General features: G+C 39.5%; 1 protein-coding gene across 2 annotated transcripts in view; it reads right to left on the bottom strand.

Annotated features, from left to right (window-relative positions):
• The window catches only part of LOC137193084 (aryl hydrocarbon receptor-like), a 36,674-nt gene extending 17,561 nt beyond the window's left edge, over positions 1–19,113 (bottom strand). Inside the window, exons 1-2 of one of the 2 annotated variants that reach the window (XM_067604274.1) lie at positions 18,601–19,113; positions 9,234–9,424 (exon numbers count right to left, since the gene is read on the bottom strand). In XM_067604274.1, coding sequence (XP_067460375.1) covers positions 9,234–9,424; positions 18,601–18,659 — 250 coding nt within the window. In that variant the 5' untranslated portion in view covers positions 18,660–19,113. The remainder of the gene's footprint in view (positions 1–9,233; positions 9,425–18,600) is intronic. The other variant, XM_067604273.1, reaches the window with a different exon arrangement.
• Positions 19,114–19,738: the final 625 nt, after the last annotated feature.

Here is a 19,738-nt window from a genome sequence, read left to right on the forward strand (position 1 = left end):
TTTAGGGGTCCTTGACACGAAAAGGTTTGAGAACCACTGTATTATGATACTGAGTTGACAGGTGAATTATGCTGCGGTTTTGAGGGCATGTGTAAGTAAAACACACGTCTTTCATAAAAAATAATAAATAAATAAAAATCCTCATTATGAGCCCATCAGGATTAAATAACAAACAAGACTGGGCTTCCCCACACTGATACTCTCTCCTCCAAGCTGCAGACGCTGCCAGAAATTAAAATGTTCTTCTTTACTCTTTATTTCTTCTGTTACACTTGTGTCATGTGTATGGGGTTGTGTGGACGATGTTCAGATATCCCAAATACCAAATAATAGCACATGATACCATGTTACCACATCAACTATGATTGCTAACAGGCCCTGGATGTTTTCAATGAACTTGGAAAGCAAGTCCACATTTTTCTCAAATTTCTAACAGTGTCACACAAATATGTCAGCAGCAGTGAGCCACAAGCCTTTCAACATATCCAGTACTGCCTCATAAAGTCACGCTATGAGGCGAACAGTCCAGCTTGTTCAGAGAGATCTGCCATTTCACGGCAGCCATAAATAGCTTGCTTCATTATCAGGTCTTTAAATCTCACTTGCACCCCCTAAAACTGCTTATGTTTGTTCTTGTCTCTACAGCCTTTTCTTTTACCTAACGATTTATGGGATCTTTATCTTAAATTCTAGGCATGTCCCCACTTGAGCACCCATCCCAGGCTTATGTTTTGACTGGGATCACCCTTGAAAGCCGACCTTGGTGATCTCGTTTAGACACATAGCAAAGCCTCTGTCGCTGTTTACAGCCATCATCTGCTTTAGAGTGGTGCACATTCATCTTTACCAACTTGATGCAATTGAAACTAGGGCTGTGTTTAAGTTATTTAACTCCAAAGGCTGAGTTTCATTCTGCACAGCTGTCGCCATGAGTGTGTCTGTAAATGTGTGTTTTTGCTTGCTCCACTTTCTCACAAAAAGCTTATTTTGCAGCAGTGTTTGCGTGGTAGTATTTCTTTTTTTTTTTTTTAATACCACCACTAGCGCTTCTTACATCAGAGCCACAGTGCATTCTCAAACATTCCTTCAAGGCTTTCCTCATCATTTGATCCTGCCTCTGTAATGTTTGTCTTCATCCCTTCACCTACATTTTCTTAAAAAGTAACCATATGTGTTTGTTTTAACATAAACTGTAACAGCCACAAATCAGTACAACACCCTGCCTAACAATGTGAGGAGCTGAAGCTCTATCAGCACTTTCAAAACCAGCTTAAAAAGTCTGTTAAAACCTGTTCAGCTCTGCACTCACTGGTTTGGTATTATGGTCTTCATGACTGGCTTTTATTTGACAAGCATACATTTGTGATGTGCTATTGTGTGTAGTTTTCTATTGCGTGTCTTGTGTGTTCTTTTTACTCTGTACTGTTTGTTACTGTGCCGTTTCTTTGCTCTGACCTGCCAAGGGACTACAGATGTGAATTAGCCTGAAGCTATAATCTGGTACGGTGCATCAAATGGTGACATTTATGTTTGAGCTGTACACTGTCCTTTTTAAGTAAAATAAATTAAGCTAAGAGGTTTATATTGGACCTGTTAAAAGATAAAACTGGTTCTCCATACTGAGTAACTAGATGATAACTTTCATGAATCATTTCTGCAGCAGCTTCAATAATTATCCACCCAGAAGAGGAAGAATGAGTGTTGAATAACAATGACTTTCTAATGAAAAATAAAAATACCACCCCAAATTACTGAGATGCTTACATACAATAGACTAGAATTATCAAATGATCTCTGACTTGATTGAAAATTGAAGTCTATTGAACAGGTAGTGTACATGCCAGATTCACACTGGATTAAGCAACACAGACTCACTGTAATTACCAATCAAAGGAGGACTCCAGTAAACCCTAGTTCTGTGACAATCTATATTAATTTAACAATATAACGACTATGTTCTTTAAAGGTTAACTATTTAATATGATAATATTCCATATACTAACTTGAAAAGGTCATATGATTCATCTCCTGTCTGTTAAAAAAGTATCAGCAACATAATCCAAATGATCCTGCAACAAGTGTGATTTCTGGACAAAAGGTCATATCCAAGCTGTTACTTTAATTAGGCTAATATCGACAAACAAAATGCTGAGATATATGATGCTGCAATCCTATATCCATCTTAATAATGCAGCAGTGTCATCAGAACAAAAAAGATTCCTTTCAGCAGGGCTTTTCAAAACACTAAGTTGGCATAAATTGTGGTGGCACACAGGAAGAAAGCTGGCATGGACAACACTTTGCATTCTGTTATAGATGTATCACATGTCACATAAATACACACCAGTGCCAACAGGTAAAAGGGGAAAGGTCTATAAATATGTTTGGTGCCAGTAAAAGCATTCGAGGGTGTTCTGTCTCAGTCCACACCCTAATACCTCTTTCTTAATGTGAAACTACTGTCAGAGGTTAATCTCTTATTGTTACTGTTGAACAGACTCTAATCTGCAGTGTAGTTATATACAATTTACTACTAAACCATTAAATTACACACAATTACATTACATAATTACCCATTAACTTTCAGTTTCATGTCAACAACTCTTTTTTTCAGTCATTCCCCCAAAGGTACAGACTTTCCTTTTTTCTGTCTCTCTCACTTTCTTCAAAGAGTCGATGTTTAAGCCTGTAATAAGTGATTTTTTGGCCCTTTGGCAACAATAAAAGGGCAGCGGAAACAAGTTATGAACACAGCACTGACGTATCATTACCTTTTAAGTTGACATGGCAAACTTGTTAGCAAACAACTGCTTATTTACACATCCAGCAGTTATGGAGCTACATTATCATTCATTTGAAGTTATGTTTCTGTCTGCCTGACGAACATTTTTGGTGTCTACCAACTCCTGACAGATATGACTCTTCAGCTGCTAATGCTTAACTATGTTCACTATGTTTTTACTGAAAACAGCTGCCTGCAGCGGCTGAAAATGACACTATGAGAGCTGTGAGAGTGAACCAAAACAGTAAAGTTGTAGCCGGACAACTAAACAATGGGCTGCAACTATTAAGCTCCATAAAGCCAAGGGGAGCTCCAGAGCTCTATAGCTTCATCACAACAAATGATACCTCTCACATTTCACACTGTCAATTGATACATTATAAATGTTATTATAAAAAATATTGATTATGGATGCTTTAAGATGACGTTTTATAATCGTTATCACTGAATTAAGTTTCCATCCCTGATAGAGAACCCTGGTAACCACAGCCTGGCTGCATTTGACCCACTTCCCTCCCAGGTTGTGATGAAGGGTTGGTTGATGTGTGGTGGTGCATTAACCCAGGTTTGACTCGAGTCACTGCGTCGGTCTGAATGGGGTATTAGTAATCAAAGGTGACCTTCACATACACGTCAATCATAATACGATTAAAGTTGTACTCCAGCTATTTGCTGTTGCCCTTGTATAAGGTTAGACAACTGAAAAGAGTGGTATAAATTCAGGCAGAAGAGACTGAGGTATCCTGATATTTTAATGCCTAGTGAGGGTCAAGCTCCAAAAATACTGGATCCTACATTTCCCATAGTGTAAACGATAGCATTTTTTTCATTAATCCCTGCGTGCCTGGTAAACTAATGACTTCTTAACTAAATGCCACCAGTTTGTAACAGATCTGTTCTGTTAAAGCTGAGAATATTTTCTCAGACTTGACAAACTCCAGAGACCGAAAACATTTACACAGGCTGTTTAGTACTCCTCATGACAAGTAAACTGTAAAAGTAGTGGAGTTACCCTTAAGGGCAGTAATGACAATAATATTCTGAGTACATTAAGGTGATTATGCACATTCACAGCTAAGGCTCCATCAGAGTTTTCACAAGGCAACACCAACTGCTGAATTAAACATACCAAAGATGTTCTGCTAATGACATGGTTTAAACTGCTTTCATCCATTGTTTTCTCATTTTGAATGCTCTCAAGGCAACAACAAACTACCTGTTCTACCAGCTAACAGCCTGCTAACAGAGAAGCACGTCTCAGAAGACAAAGAATATCTAGACAGAAAAGCTCAAAGCACTGTTTTATTGTTGGATTTGTCAAAACAGCCAACAGCCACCATGTTAAACCATTACTGCGTCATAACTCAAAAGATTGGGTTTGATAGGAAACTATCAAACCCATTCTGATAGGAAACTCTTGATGTTGTAACATTAAGTGGAAGGGTCATCTTCAGCCCATAACACTGAAACATAATGAAACAGTCTTACAAGCAACAGAGAGTAATGATGTGTGTTTATTAGCCATAATTGCATTATTATGGATTATTATGTGTACTATATGTACAGAAACCAGCAAGTAATTGAACATTTATGAGGTGATGGGTTGCACATGGGCAGTGTGATAAGACATGTGATTTTGATCCTGTCCTCCATTACTACATACATGGAACAGACTGTCTTTTCAGTGTACCTGACTGCTGCTGATGTTGAATGAAGTGACAGAGGTGTAAAGAGCAAGACAGTGTCACTGAGAAACTGCAGAAAAATATTTTTTTCTGCACAAACAACTAAAAAAATCAACCAAATTCCCATTACTGTCTGTTGTGAATAATTCAAGATGAGTTCAAAATTCTTTAACATTGCTTTAACAACATTGCATGAGATAAATGTTCTGTAAATACCAAATACCACTTGTTTCAAATGTGCAGTTGTTAGCATTTCCCACAGTATAAAAGTTTCATTAAATGGGAAATAGCACTGCATTCACAACCAAACTTGATAAGGGATGTCAAAGGACTGCACATGAATGCAGTATATTGGTAGACTTTCAAATCAATACACACCACCTTCAACAGCAATTTCATGTTTTCCATGAGTAAAGACATTGTTTTGTTTGCAGGGAAATAATTTTGGGTGGGCTGATATTGAAAACACAGGTAATTGACCCTGTGCTGCACAGAAAAAAAACTTCAATATTTATTTTCTGTTGATATTTGTGTCAGCATACAGTATGTCATTTTGGTGCAGAGATGGTTGTGCAGTGGAAAACCTGACCGTTGGTTAGTATATTGCAGGTGAAAGTTAGAACAGAGGGAAAAGAGGGGTTGGTTAGTAGGACTGGGTGTTACAATCCCTGTAGATCAGTGCTTTACTTGACTGGGGTTGTCCTGATGTCGGGCGGAAAGTTGACCACCAGAGAATGTTATTTTGTTGGGACACATCTTCAGTTGTGTATCTCAGCGTCCTTGGGTGTTTTGGTCTTTTGCTTACAATACACCTTCTTCTGAGGCAGGCCCACCGCAGGCTGATCAGATCAGGTGTGTGTACCATAGCCAATTGCTGGCCTCTTTTGGTGGTCAACTGTTGGCCCAGGTGGTGTCTTTCCTTTTCAGCCACAGTCAGTGACTTCTGTGCTTGACATCCTCCTTAAGTACTTTTATTGTCTTCCTGCGGCCCTGCCCTCTGACTCCCAGCTCCCTTAGGAGCTTTGCTGTGGAGTTGGCCACGATTCCCCTGCATCCCACCTCAACTGGGCACACCTAGACATTCCAGCCTCAGTTCTTTGCCTCTGCTGTGAGGTTGGCGTATCGCAGCCTCTTCTGCTCATGAGCCCTGTCCAAAGCATCCTCCCATGGGTCTGTTAGCTCAATGATAAAGACACATCAATGAGATTCTAACCAGAGAACCAGATCTAGTTTCAGGCTGGTGCTGGCGATTACCGGGGGAAAGGTGAGTTGAACAGAGGGGATAGGCAGCATCCTCTCCCAGCCACAGGTCTTTCCAGGTTATTCCTCTCTTCTCATTGCCCTCTCATCTCATCCAGCAGCATTGTTTGTCTTGAGATATGGCTTTGGCGATCCTGACAGCTTCTTCTTGATGGTGTACCTCCTCCAACCACAAGTTGTCGACATTCATACACATTCACACACTGATGGCACAGCCATCAGGAGCAATTCGGGGTTAAGTATCTTGCCCAAGGACACATCGACATGTGGACTGGAGCAGCTGGGAATTGAACCGCCGATCTATCGATTAGTAGACGACCCGCTCTACCTCCTGAGCCACAGCCGCCCTAGCCCTATACTGAGGCATCTTGGTAATCCAAGCCACTTCCTCTCATGTGAGCTGATCGGTCTCTTCAATTTGCTGACTTTTGATAGAGTGACTTTGTACATGGTAAGTGGCCACATAAGATGGGGAGGCAGCCCAGAGTGGAGGCACCAAAGTTTCAGCTTCCCTGGAAGGGCAGTGTTGTTGATGTGCTTGAGGCTAATGAGTCCTCCTCATTTGTTGCTCCTTCTGTGTGTCTTTGAGGTTTGCACCAGACCATCGTTCAAGGTTTTTGATTGGCTTCTCCATGACTGTTGGTACTGGTTCTTCATCAATGCAGAACCTGTTATTTGTGAGCTTGCCCTTGATTATAGAACTACTGCGAGATTTGCTTGGCTTGATTTCCATTCGTGCCCATTTGATGTTAGTATGGAGTTTGTCCAGGAGGAACTTGGTACAAGCCTTTGTTGTCGTTATTGTGGTCATGTCATCCATGTATGCTCTAATCGGAAGCAGATGCAGACCACTCTTCAGGCGTTCCCCTCCTACCACCCAGCGTGATGCCCTGATGATAGACTCCATTGCCAGGGAAGAGATGGTACAGCGTGACATTATGCCTACCTCCGGGTGCTGCCAAGCGGTGGTGTATTCCTTTGTTGTAACACAGAACTAGAGAACCTGGAAGTAAGCTTTAACAAGTTGTGTGATGGCCTACCAGGACCTGGAAGAAGTTCAAGGCTGTCCAGAGCATTTCATGAGGCACTGATCCAAAGGCACTGGTCAGGTCTAAAAATAACACATGCAGGTCCTTATTTTCCCTCATGGTAGTTTGTATCTGGTGCCAGATGATGTTTGTATATTCTAGACATCCCACAAATCCTTGCACTCCTGCCTTCTACACTGTTGTGTCCACCATGCTGTTGCTCAATAGTTAAGTGGTGAGTCTTTGAGCCATGACATGGAAGAATATTTTGCCTTCTACATGCAGAAGGCTGATTTGCTGAAACTGGTTGATGGTTGAGGAGTTTGCTTCTTTAAGAATCAGGATTCCTCCTGCACTTTGCCATGCCTTCACAATGATTTGTTTTCCTCATGCCACTTTCATTACGTTCCAGAGGTATTTCAGGACACCTGGAACATTTTTATAATTGCAAATATAACATATAACATATAATAAAGGCCACAGGGCATCTTTATGTGTGAGAAATGACATGTGCATAGTTTTAGTACTATATGTAATTATCATTTATACATCTTGCCCCAGGTGTTTGATGAGAGTTTGACATGACTCCACTGATATTACACTATCTGTCCATACAGTTTATAAACACGAGAGCAAAACCATGTAGAACCTGCCTTGCATGGAAAACTATTTTTTTATGGCTAAAACCTTCGTCCTGTCTGAATAAAACACCTACTGTGTATGGATTGAAATAAATCCAAACTACATGTAAGTAATAATCCCTGGTATTCACCAGCTGCATGTTACTGAAAAGGAATCTCTGAGATGACTGGGACACACCTTTAAAAAAAGAACTTTCAGCATTTTCATCCTATCAGTCTATCAATAGAACTGCAAACTCAGTTAAAACAGGTAACTACAGCTGAAGTAAAGTTTATTATAGGTAGGAAATGTCAAGTGTTAAAAGCAGGTGTGCAAAGATTATGGAAACTACAATCTGGAATGATTATATGATTGCGCAACTGCAATACATCAGCCTATCTTGCCAGCATAGCAAAAAAGTAGGCAAAAGGGTGTGAGAACAGGCAGTGTGGGAATGTCACAACTCCTCTTACTGCGTGTAACATGTCCATTCATACTGTATGCTAACACTGCAAACACCTTAGCTAATGAGGCCATTACAGTCTGAAGCTACAAACCTTTCAATGTATTTTGGCTGTTTTAGTTTTTTTTTTTTTTTTACGTTCATCATTTCTATTGGTTAACATTGCTAGCTCAATAACAGAAGCTTATTAGGTGGCACTAGATTGGGTCTACATGATAAAACTCCCTGTGTGCTGGTCCCACTCTTGCTGATCTTAAACTTCCTTCAGACCTATGCCCCTGGGTTTAACTTCTGCAGCAAAATGCATACACTCTATATATGTCAATTAGTTTACCCCAGACAAGTGTAATTATCTGAATGTAAATAAAAAAAATCTAGCTAGCTAGCAAGCTAGTAACTAATCTATCCAATATTTTTTTAGGAGTTTTTCCTTATTCGAATCAAGGGTTTAAAGACAGAGGATGCTGTATTGCTATGCAGAATGTAAAGCCCCCTGACGCAAATTTGTGATTTGTGATATTGGGCTATACAAATAAATTGACTTGACACAGACAGGAGGCAGAGATTTAGTGCAACATAACCAGTATATCTACAGTACAACATCCAATAGGCTAAACAATGCAAAGAAAATGTACCAAAAAGAAAGACAGAACACATACATTCTGACGAGTGAAGCCAGAGGCCCCGAGACTGAGAAGTTACTCAGCAACCTGTCTGCCAACACCTATGCTAAAATGTCTGTTTAACTGTAAGAAAACTATCATCTGCGGGTGTTGGAGATATTATATAACACACACATACACATAATTGACTCATTCACATGACTCATCAGATTTTCAAAGCCGACGTACCTGCAAGTTTAATGAACTTACAATGAAGATTTGAATCTTAAAAAACATTTAGTCGTTTTTTTGCAGTGTGACTATTGTTAGTGTTGCTGACAGAGAGAGGGTGGAGTAAGGTTACAAGTATTGAGGATGTGTTGTTTCCTAAAACCAGATTCCTGCATGCTTCTCATTCCTGCCTTGGCTGTCAAATGCACTGCCGGTGCATTTGCATGCCTGCACTCAAATTCGTTCCAGTTCCAACAATCCTACAGTAGATGCTGGCCTTGTTTCACACACGACAAGCTCTGTTTGTTTGAGGAATATATATTCTATTTAGTAGATGTTATTTTTGCCAACTGATAAAAAGGCAACTGTGTTTCTTATAATTTGTATTCACATGCATTACTCTAAATTTGTTATTTACAATCAATCACAGCATCTTACAGTCCTGTTTCATACAGGTATTCAATGTTATCATTTTCTGACATGGTTACATAAAGAAAATTTTAGGAGATAGAGCTGCTGAAGCAGACCTGGCTGGTACTTGACCAGGCTGGTCCTCCTCACCTTTGAAGTGGCTCTTGACCCTCAGGTATCCCACGCTGAGGCGAAGGACTGATAGTTTGTCCAAACGAGAGCGAACATCGTCAGCAAAGGGCAGGAGGTCTGTCAGCCGGTCCAGCTCCCCATTTAGCCGATCCCGGTGGCGCTTTGAAGGGTTTGATTTGACAACTTCATTGCCTTCAGAGACCTTTTTTCTGAGGAGCAATAAGAAAAAAAAACAATAAAGTTGATTATTGATGTGTGAAAAATGTTGTTTAACAAAGCCTATGATTAAAGCTAAGGAGAAGACTGATTCAGTTTAGGCCTGGCTAACCGGCCCTTCCAGAGCAGGGCATCTGCTGTGGTTTGCAGTATGACATACACCAATTAAACATGAGCCATATTAACCTCTAGCAATGCTTCAAACAGCTTCAAACCTACTTAGGGAGTGAAGAGGCAGCCATAACTGTGACTAATAAAGACTGCAGTTCAGGTGAGTCAAGCACATCCTGATTAGTGTTAGACAAAGGAATGCTCTCACAGCCTCATGAGAGCTGTAGCTCTTGAATGCCAACAAAATAATCATTATTTTATATTTGTTAAAGTAAAAAGTACAGTACAAGATCCTCATTTAGTTTGAAACAAAACAACTGTTTCATGCGTCAGCTCATTAGAACATACACTGAGAAACAGAGATAGTGGGACACAAGCCAGCTTGGCTCTGGGTTTTCTGAATGCACTACTCAGCTGGGAGTAACACTCTAGCCTTTGCGATGGTGGATAAGAATTTGTGTAGAGCCACAACTAACGATTATTTTTATTATCAATTAATCTGTCGATCATTTTCTTGATCATTTAGTCGTTTGGCCTATAAAAAGTCAGAAACTGGTGAAAAATGTCGATCTCGGTTTCCCAAATCCCAAAATCCAACCTAAATGTCTTGTTTTGTCACAGATATTCAGTTTACTACCATAGAAAACTGAAGACACCAGAAAATATTCTCATTTAAGAAGCTAATTGGTATTTTTCCTTTAAAAAATACTCAAAATAATAAATTGGTTATCAAAATAACCAATTTAATTTTCTGTCCATTGACTAATCAACTAATCATTGCAGCTCACAGAGTTCCTTTTTTACACCACTTGGAGAAAAGTCAATTTCTTAGTAAACTTGGATTGTTTCCTGTAGAAAAAGAAAATCTAAATTTACATAATATTTAACAAATACAAAGATGGCAAACTATAGTAATGAACACTAATTGTAGGTAAGTCACTTTGGACAATGTAAAAGTTGATCTGACTAATGACCACTCATCACCTTCCTAGCTACCGCAGTTAGCTGCTACCTACCGGTCTGAATAGAAGGTCATGTTTGAAAGATTTTCAAACATGAAAACAACACAGAGTGGGATTTCTTTCTCAAGAAAACAATCTTTGGCCAAGTATAAATAGTACAGGCACCAGCATACAAACTATCCAATGTTACCACAAGTCATTCCATTGGGTACTTATGTAGCTTGCCAAAATGGAAGCCAGTTTTTACCATGACAGCAGCTTTATTTGCTCTTGACTTTCACTTATAAGGGGCAACAAGGTTTGAGACCACCCATGCTCAAGTGCAAAACACCAACTCACAAGGCTCGCTGGAGATACATGTCATTACTCACAAATCAGATACACATGCTACAGCGGGAGTGAAACCACGTGTCAGTGAATGAGAGAAATGGGGACGACACACACCACCACTGTTATCATTCCTCCGCTACACACCTGCTGAGAAAACACAGACTTGCTTACAGCTTTCAGGCCCTAAAAAGCCTTTATATTCACAAATTATTTTGACTACAATTGATGGTAAAGAATCTTTTTGGAGCTTTCAGAACCCACCCACCTCAAAATATATGGAATACATGGAATATATGGGGGAAAAAAAACTAAACAAGGATTGATGAATTGCATTATTGTGATAAGTATCTCATAATTATAACATAGTAAACTGATTATAATAGTACAAAGATACTGTATTACATCTCACTATCTCATATTTATGACTTTTTAGGTCATAATAAGTATCTCATAATTATATAATTATAATTGATGCTTTCATGTTTATTTTATTTGTAATCAATTCTTAGATGCATCACAATTCTCTCTTGAACAATTCAGCATCTCTGCACAAAGCGCCAGCTGCTGGCTTAATGACGGACTCCTGGCTTATATATTGTGGTGAAGAAACATTTTGCACAAGGAGTGGAGAGTCTAACGAGGTAACAAGGTTCTTGACTGTGTGCGATGAACATGATGTTAATCAGAATGAGCCAATCTTCCTCCTAACATTGTTTAGTTTAACTACATTTAAATGAACACATCCTGACAAGTGTTAATCCCTCAGCCAAAAGCATATCTTTTATGTACTGACCATTGACTGTATATAAAGACGGACATCATGACAGCTCCTCAAAAGTGAAGCCATAACATTTCATTCACCCCCTCGTGGCTGGCTGTAGTATAGGTCATAAGTCCAGCCCCCTCCATGTTAGTGGATGGGACATGAGCCAAACTAAAAAAATCAAAGTACATGTCACATAAATTTTTCCCAAAGATGGTTTCTGTTATTTTAGGTAGTTTTTAATCACACTGATGTTGTCAGAGTGCTCATTTTCTTTTAAGTTTGCTTTTAATTAGTTATTTGATGATATAAAAAGGGGATGTGACATCATGATAGACAGCTGTGACAGCTGCTCTCAAACCTCCATCAGGCGGCGGGACAGCTGAAGGGGCGTGTCCCGCAGTCCGTCATCCCGCTGCCCAATTCTACTGTGCAGCATGGATGTATAAAGAGAACTGGATACAGGCAGAGCGGCAGGCTTTGAAGCCAATTTGACATAGCGGCCAAACCATGTAATTACAACGTCACGTGACGCACACTGGCCCAAAAAGACTTTTTCCCATAGACTTACATTGTGAAAGAGACGTCAGTAAATCAGCGGATAAATTTTTTTGAGCGTCACGACCCCCACAAAATGACTTGTCTCACTGTCAGAATTAAATCTGTTCGGTCTGATCACATTTCAAAAGCCTCGAAGAACCAATGATTGAATTGTTTAATCCCCATTCAAGTTAGCCAGAGGGCTAAACCAGAAGTAGCCGACTCTGCCCATGAAAGTCACAAGTGCGCATGCTCTATGGGCCGCACAATGCGGAAGATCCGGGTACTTTTATACCGGGAAGTTGATTTTTTTTTGGTTCATGCGCCACTGAGCAACTTTCATAGGAATGAACGGGGCCCCGCCTCCGACGCTGTATCCAGTTCTCTTTATACATCCATGCTGTGCAGACTCTGGCTCCAAATGACATCAGACAAGCAAGATGGCAGCTCCCAGAAAGAAGATAATTTGGCTTAACTTTTGCATAGCAGCATCATCCATATTTATATACAATCAATGGGCTTTGCTGTGTATACCATGAAAAAGGTAAATATTATGAATATGCTCTATTTCTTCTGATGGAATATTAATGATCAAGATGTATCCATTTAATTGGTAACTATGTTGTTCTCCTTTTATAATCCGACCAAACATTTTACACGGCTACCATGCACATCCTGAGCGTAAACTGTCACAGTGGACTCTAATCACTGATAGGTTGATGCTAGAATTTTTTAGTAATGCAAGAGAGTCTACTGAGACCCAGCGGACAACAGCAGGCAGGATTGTAAACTGTTGCTGTGTTTTGTCCATTTGCGTACATGATGTAGCACAATGCAGTATCTGACTTTATTCAGTCAAGGCTCAGAAAACTGTCAGGACAAAAAGCTCATTTGTATGGACAGAAATGAATGACTATGTTATTGAAAATGTGTTCATACAGTAAGAACGAATATGGAAATCACCAACTGAGATGCATCGAGAGCACCACAAAGTAATTCCAGGAAAGAAAAGCACATCACAAATTGATTGGTTAGAGCTCTGCTACAACTTCAAAGGTACAGGTCCAGACCTATTAGGAATAAATCTGTATACATTGGACTGGATCTGTTACATTAAATACTCCTGCAGGGTAGAATTGTCTGTCCGTATTAAGGATAGGTTTGCAGCTGGATATCAACCAATCATGCTCTAATTGAATAGGTGCCAGTTAATATCAGCCAATATTCATTACAAATGATCTGATTAGTTCAACTTCAGATTTTGTCAGACAGGTAATTTAAAACACACCATTTGAAACGTGGACTTTCTCTTTTCTCTTTTAATCATATTGTAATTCTGTAGAATGTGCAGGACCCACAGTTGTAATTTTTGAACTATACATCAACGTAGGTGAGGGAAATCATGTCAGTTTCACAAAAACAATTAATTTGAGTTATTTTGAATATTTCAATTGAAAACACTCCATGATGTGATTGCAATAATAATGAGAACTTATTACCATCAATGTCTTGCCAAGCCTTGAGCATAACTTTTTCAGATGTTCTTAAGCAGCTTACTCTGTAAATATTTAGCCAGGGGAACTAATCAGTGATCTGTATCAGACTGGAAAATTCTAATCACATTAAATCAGTCGGTTTCAGCCCCAGATCACCTGATCAGACTATCTTTAGCATCATCAACTTCTTCAGGTCAATTCATACCAAAGCATGTATGCAGTTTCAGCCTGCAAATCCTCTATTTTTCCCTAAATTTCTCTCTTTACCAAAACTGTGGTTAATGACAGGCTATTTGGTTTCCTCCTCCGCCATTGAATAGTCTGCAGGGAATGCAGCCTTAACTCGATTGCTGGCCTCAGACTCGAGCTGTACCTTCTCAGAAATAGAACAAGACTGATCTCACTCTCAAGAAATGCCTAGCAGAGACAAAAGCCAGCATTCACAACCATTTTTTCCACCTTGATTTGCTATGGATCACGGGGTTGAGCAGCAGACATCAGGGTCGTCATTGCTGGAAAGAGGGATGTTTTACCTCATCCCTTCATATGTTGATTTCTTATCAAGAGCAAAAGATCAGAGATCTGAACCCAAACACCTCTGTCTCAGAGTCGAGGCAGCCCATGTTGCACTCAGTCTGCTTTAATGACACTGACACACATTTGTCTGCTCAAAGCAGTCTGCCAGATTGAAAAGGATGACTCAGTGGCTCAAAATTATGAAAAGCGTGCTTTTTATGCACGTTTGGCTGCTGACAAGCACACTGCAAATTTGGAAGTGGGATAGATTAGAAAAGCAGGCGGTTCTAGCCTACAAAGAGATTTACAGACAGAGAGAAAAAAGTGAGTGGGGAACTCACACAAAATAACATATGTTGTACATGAATGCAGGATTTTTTGCCAAACACAAAGTGTTTTGCAATCACTCCGAACTTTAGGTTTTCTGTTACTTGCTATGTTTATTCTCACCTGATCTCACCTGAAAACCTGATCATGATGTGGTGAATGCTGCTCTCCAGTTGTGTTATACAGCACAAAAGAAAATTAAGATGTAGCATGAATGCATGCAAAAATCAAGGAAAGATACAATCTTAGGCATCGCTTTGCCAGTAAATTTGTTGTTCATCCAGAGGAGCTTAAGAGCTATGGAGAAGTAATAACATGACAAAGACTACAAAGACGTAGAACAGTGTTTGAAACGTGGATTCACAGCAGAGAATTGGATGAATAAGTTTCTAAGAGAAGTGACAAGTTTTTAAAGGAGGTTTTTTTGTGTGACTCTTGCAAACCATCAAAACTGCCACAAGCTTCTTAGAGCCACCTTTCAAACACTGGCTTCAGGTCAGGTTTGCATCAAAAGCTTCTGAGCTCAGGTTTGTTTGGGCTGACATTTCTGGCCTGTGTAGTACTCTGGGAAGCAGCCTCTTCTGTGATCCAAGAGGGAAGGGAGGGAGGCACACTGTTTGCTTCAAGCTTGTTATGAGGCAAGCAAAGATTAGAAATACTGTTCCACAGTACTCAGACAGTGCTAGTGTCTGGAAAAAAAACATATTGTCTGTTGCAAATAATCAAAAAACATGAGTAGGCTATCCAGTTTGAGCCTTTTTTTTTTCATTACATCACATTTCTGTTTTCCCTACCTGTGTCTTTCTCAAGGGCACATTAACATGTGGACAAGAAAAGCCAAGAATGGGACCACCCACCCTACTTTCATTGATTACCAGCTCTACCACCTGAGCTACAGCTGCTCCACCATGCAGACAGATATCCTGACAGATTTCAATTTTAATGATAATAATAGTACAAAAATAATAAAATGAGATTTACTTTAAGCTTTATCGATCGATATTCTAACACAACTTTACCATGACAACACAACAAACTATGCATTAGTTATTCTATTGTTAGATGGTGGTGTTATTTATGCACATATTATTTAGGTTAAAGCACCATCTTTAATGGAGTCTTTGGCAATGATAAAAAAAAATGTTTAGCTGGTGTTTGTAAGGACTTTTATTTGAAAATGAAACAAAGGGCAAAGAACAAAGGGCAACTGTGTTGCTGTTCTCCAGGCCTGTTTTGGCATTCTGCCACACCTCTTATCAGCATATCTGCCTGTGTGTGTGTGTGTGTGTGTGTTTCTCATAATCCCTTTGGATTACTGTTATCTAAAAATATTTTCATTGTTGATGCATATTATCCCCTCTTATTCAGAAAAGCATTGCTTGCTAAAATAAACGCTTTTATCACACTATAAAGCGTATAACGCACAATCCACTTTCTCAGTGTTACGTACACATTCACACACATTACCACTGTACTCTCCTATACAGTATAATTCATTTTCACAGCAACCTGTAGGAGTGCTGCTACTGTACAGAAGACAATACTGTGCACCACAAAGTAAGTTTCAAATGATTTGACTGCAGTCTACAAATACTGCAGCAGAAGCAATGCATTAGATCAAATCAATTCTCACTATTTTTTTAATTTATTTGGGCGTCTGCAGCCAAGGGTACAAATGTGGGTGTGATTTGTTGTTGCCTTCAAATGTAGCCTAACAACTGTAACTGTTGCTTGGAAACTGACTAAACAATGGATGCTGCAAGACTGGAAGCACTCTTTTGATAAATGATACATGAAATACATTAACTGTGTATTTTAATCAGTATCTTGAAATGCATGGCAAAGTAGAATGGCATCATGCAGAGAATGTGTTTGGGTAATAAAACAGAGAATTTGGATGGCCAGATCTGCCGTGGAATGCCCCTGTGTAGTGACCACAGCCTTTTACAGTCAGGCTCAATGGTGCCTTTGTGCAGCTGAGCCCAGCTGGCCATCCAGGAAACCTCAGTCCTCAGCGCGCAGTCCCACATCTTCAGAAACACAGACGTCTACACACAGGCCACCTTTTTATTTTGGGATTTACACTGGGAACAGCCTATATGCAATTTGCCAGATCACTCCTACAAGCAGACATATCTGTTTACCAGTGAGGGAATATGCTACAATCCTTTTGTCTAAACCGTAAAATGCCTTTAATTCTAAAATGCATTATAAGTACTATATGTTATCAACCACCATGTATGTAAACAAACTTGTAACCACATCATAATTTGGATAATCCCTGTATCAAAAGACATGTCAATCAATTTAAAAGTGAAAGCAGGATCCTTTGTTTTGTCTTGTGATGGAGGGAGGGGCCACCTTTTGGTTTACATTGGGCAACAAAAGGTGTTTTTAATCAACAGAAGTGGGATGTTACAAAGTACTACGATCAAGTAAAATTCTGAGGATTTTCTTTTTACTTTACTGTTTCAGTTTTTACACATTTACACATTCAGCAGACACTTGCATTCACTTGGTGTCGTGTTTCAGGTCAGTGTTCAGTTCGCTGACTTTGTCTGTCTGCTATTAACGCTGGGCAGATAATGTACAGTGGATTTATCACAACTGTTTTTCCTGAAAAAACATCTGCCTGCTGCGTGTGGAAACGAGGCTGATGAAAGTGGAGGTGTGGGCCAGAAAAAACTACAAGCGAGTCTTTTCACATCACACATAGTCATTTGATCTATTCTTTGTATAAACAGACTGTTGAATGCAGCTGTAAGGAATCTACTCAACTAGCACAGGAGCAAACTGATATGGTAGCAAGATTATAACACAAGATGTTTGCTTGGGAAAGACACGTATGTAGAGTTGAAACAGTTGATTGATTTGTTGATTAACAGGAAAGTAATCAGTGACAATTTTGATTAATCATTGAAATCGTCCTTCAAGCAAAAACGCCCATAATTTGCTGTCTTTATGATAGAAAATAAAAGGTATATGAAGACATTAGCTTCAATCAATGGATTAATCGATTAAGTAATTGGCAAATGAACCAATTATGAAAATAATTATTAGTTGCAACCCTACAAACATAAGCATTCAGAAGTGCCTCACAAGACAAAGACTAAGCTCCAAGCTCCAACATTAAAATACAGTTTATATGTGAATGCTTCAATAACCAAACACTGAAAGTAACCTTTAAATGAATATTCAAGTACATTTCCATGCTCATGCTTTTCCTGAAGTAGACTTTGCACCAGGACTTTTTTTTTCTTAACTGTTCTATATCGACATTTTAAACTTAAATAAAGCATTGTTTACTTTCACGTTATGTTGTAAACTTTTTTTTTTTTCAAAACTAAGGAGACGAAACAAGAGGAGAAAAAGACAGAACCAGGCACACACATCGTACAGCCTGCAGTGATCCCAAATCGATGAGGCGCGAGGCCGTATCAGATTACAATAACATACTCGGAGCCCGCGAGCCCCCCGCCCTCCTCGGAGCATCGCGTGAGAGCAGCAGCCGACTCTCAAACTTGATTGCGATTAATGCGCGAGGGCAAGATATCCATGCCAGATCCAAGCGAGACACATTCTTAAGGTAGTCCGAAAAAGTGGAAAACAAAAAAAAAAAAAAAAAAAAAAAGAGAGAGAGAGAAAGAGACCGAGGACAAGAACACACGCTACCTGTTATCACCCACAACTTTTCTTATGAGTTGTACATATAGACTACAGCTGACATAATCCACGATAAGTTTACAGTGAGATGCTACACTAATAAAAATATAATAATAATAACAATAATAATAATTATTATTATTAATATTTGCAGATAATTTGACTTTACAATTTACCCAATATGACCAAATCTAATTCATCTTCTTTCTTTCTCCACCTTTCTGTAATTTGCAGCATTAAAGTAAACTGAAGGTTGCAAGGTTATAGATATTATCACTGTTGGTTTTCTACATTGGCCAAAGTTAAACGTACATAACTTTGTCTTTACCTTCAAAATACGTGCCTACACTTTCAAAAGTAACCTGAGTAACAGCAGACACTGCTTGTTGAAAACATGAAGACACAAACTCTTTAAGTTGTCTGGCTCTGTGTGCAGCACAACATTTTCTAACAAGACTTACTGTTTGAGAACTGGCTTCTTCCTCTTCTTGTTAGCATAAGTCCCAGGGTTTCCCAACATGGTGTCACGTCGCTTTACGCTCACAAACTTGAAGTTAAGTTTACGCTTGTTCAGTTCATTCACTTCACCGCTACAGCGGCTTCATTCATCCATACAGTGACAGTCGGTGGTCCGTCGTTTTTTCAGCCAGCGAGACCCATGTGTTGCCGGGGTCCACGGAGGTTTGGTGCCGCGTTGACAGATCCCGTGGGCGGTCACTGTCGCTGACCTTGGTCGGCGGTGCAGTGAGGGTGAGATAGAAGCAATGTGCTGAATACTGCTGGTTGGTTTTGTGAAGGAGGAGGACAAGAAAGTTTAGAAAAGTTTGGCGTAGAATTCAGCTTATGTTCAGCCCCCTTCTTGGGTTAAACAGCGCAGCCTTATTATTATTCAGAGTCACTTGAGTTTTCCTTTTTTTACCTGTACGGGGCGTTTTCAGGAAATGTGTATGTACAGTCGAGCAGAGCTGTTTTAAGGTGGACTGGACTCTTTGTGACTGTCAAGTTTGCTTCTGCTTTTATCCTGATTGCCTTGCGATTTTTGACTTAACCTAGATGGGAAATGTGTTGTTTGGTTGCGTTTGATCACGGCAGGAAATATCATAGCAATGTTTTCCTAATATCTAATAAATCTTTCATCAACCGATTCTTTTTCCTGCTGTAGTCTTCTATTTTGTACATACATATCATCTTGTTTTTGTTTGATATGTAAGCAAACTCAAAGATTGCGGACTAGCCCTATGTACCCTGTCATTTTTCACTATATTTATGTTACTGTGTGCTTTTCTAAATATAGCCTATGTATATACCCATATGTAATTCTTTAGCATTTCATTCTAAAACTATGGGCATTAATCTGCAGCTACAGCAGCCTGCTGTTTTCAGAGGGCTCCCCACCAGATTTTGGAACCTGGCTGTATTTATTCCCATTCAGTTACAAGAGCATCAGTGAGGTCGGCCACTGATGTTTGGGTGATAAGGTCTGGCTCATATTTGGCACTCCAGTTGGTGTTGATGGGGTTAATAAACAGGAAATGGCCTTCCCTAAACTCTTACCACACAGTCGGAAGCACACTGTCCAAATATTGTATGCTGTTGCAT

The sequence above is a fragment of the Thunnus thynnus genome, chromosome 11 (genome assembly GCF_963924715.1).
Source record: "Thunnus thynnus chromosome 11, fThuThy2.1, whole genome shotgun sequence".
Lineage (NCBI taxonomy): Eukaryota > Metazoa > Chordata > Actinopteri > Scombriformes > Scombridae > Thunnus > Thunnus thynnus.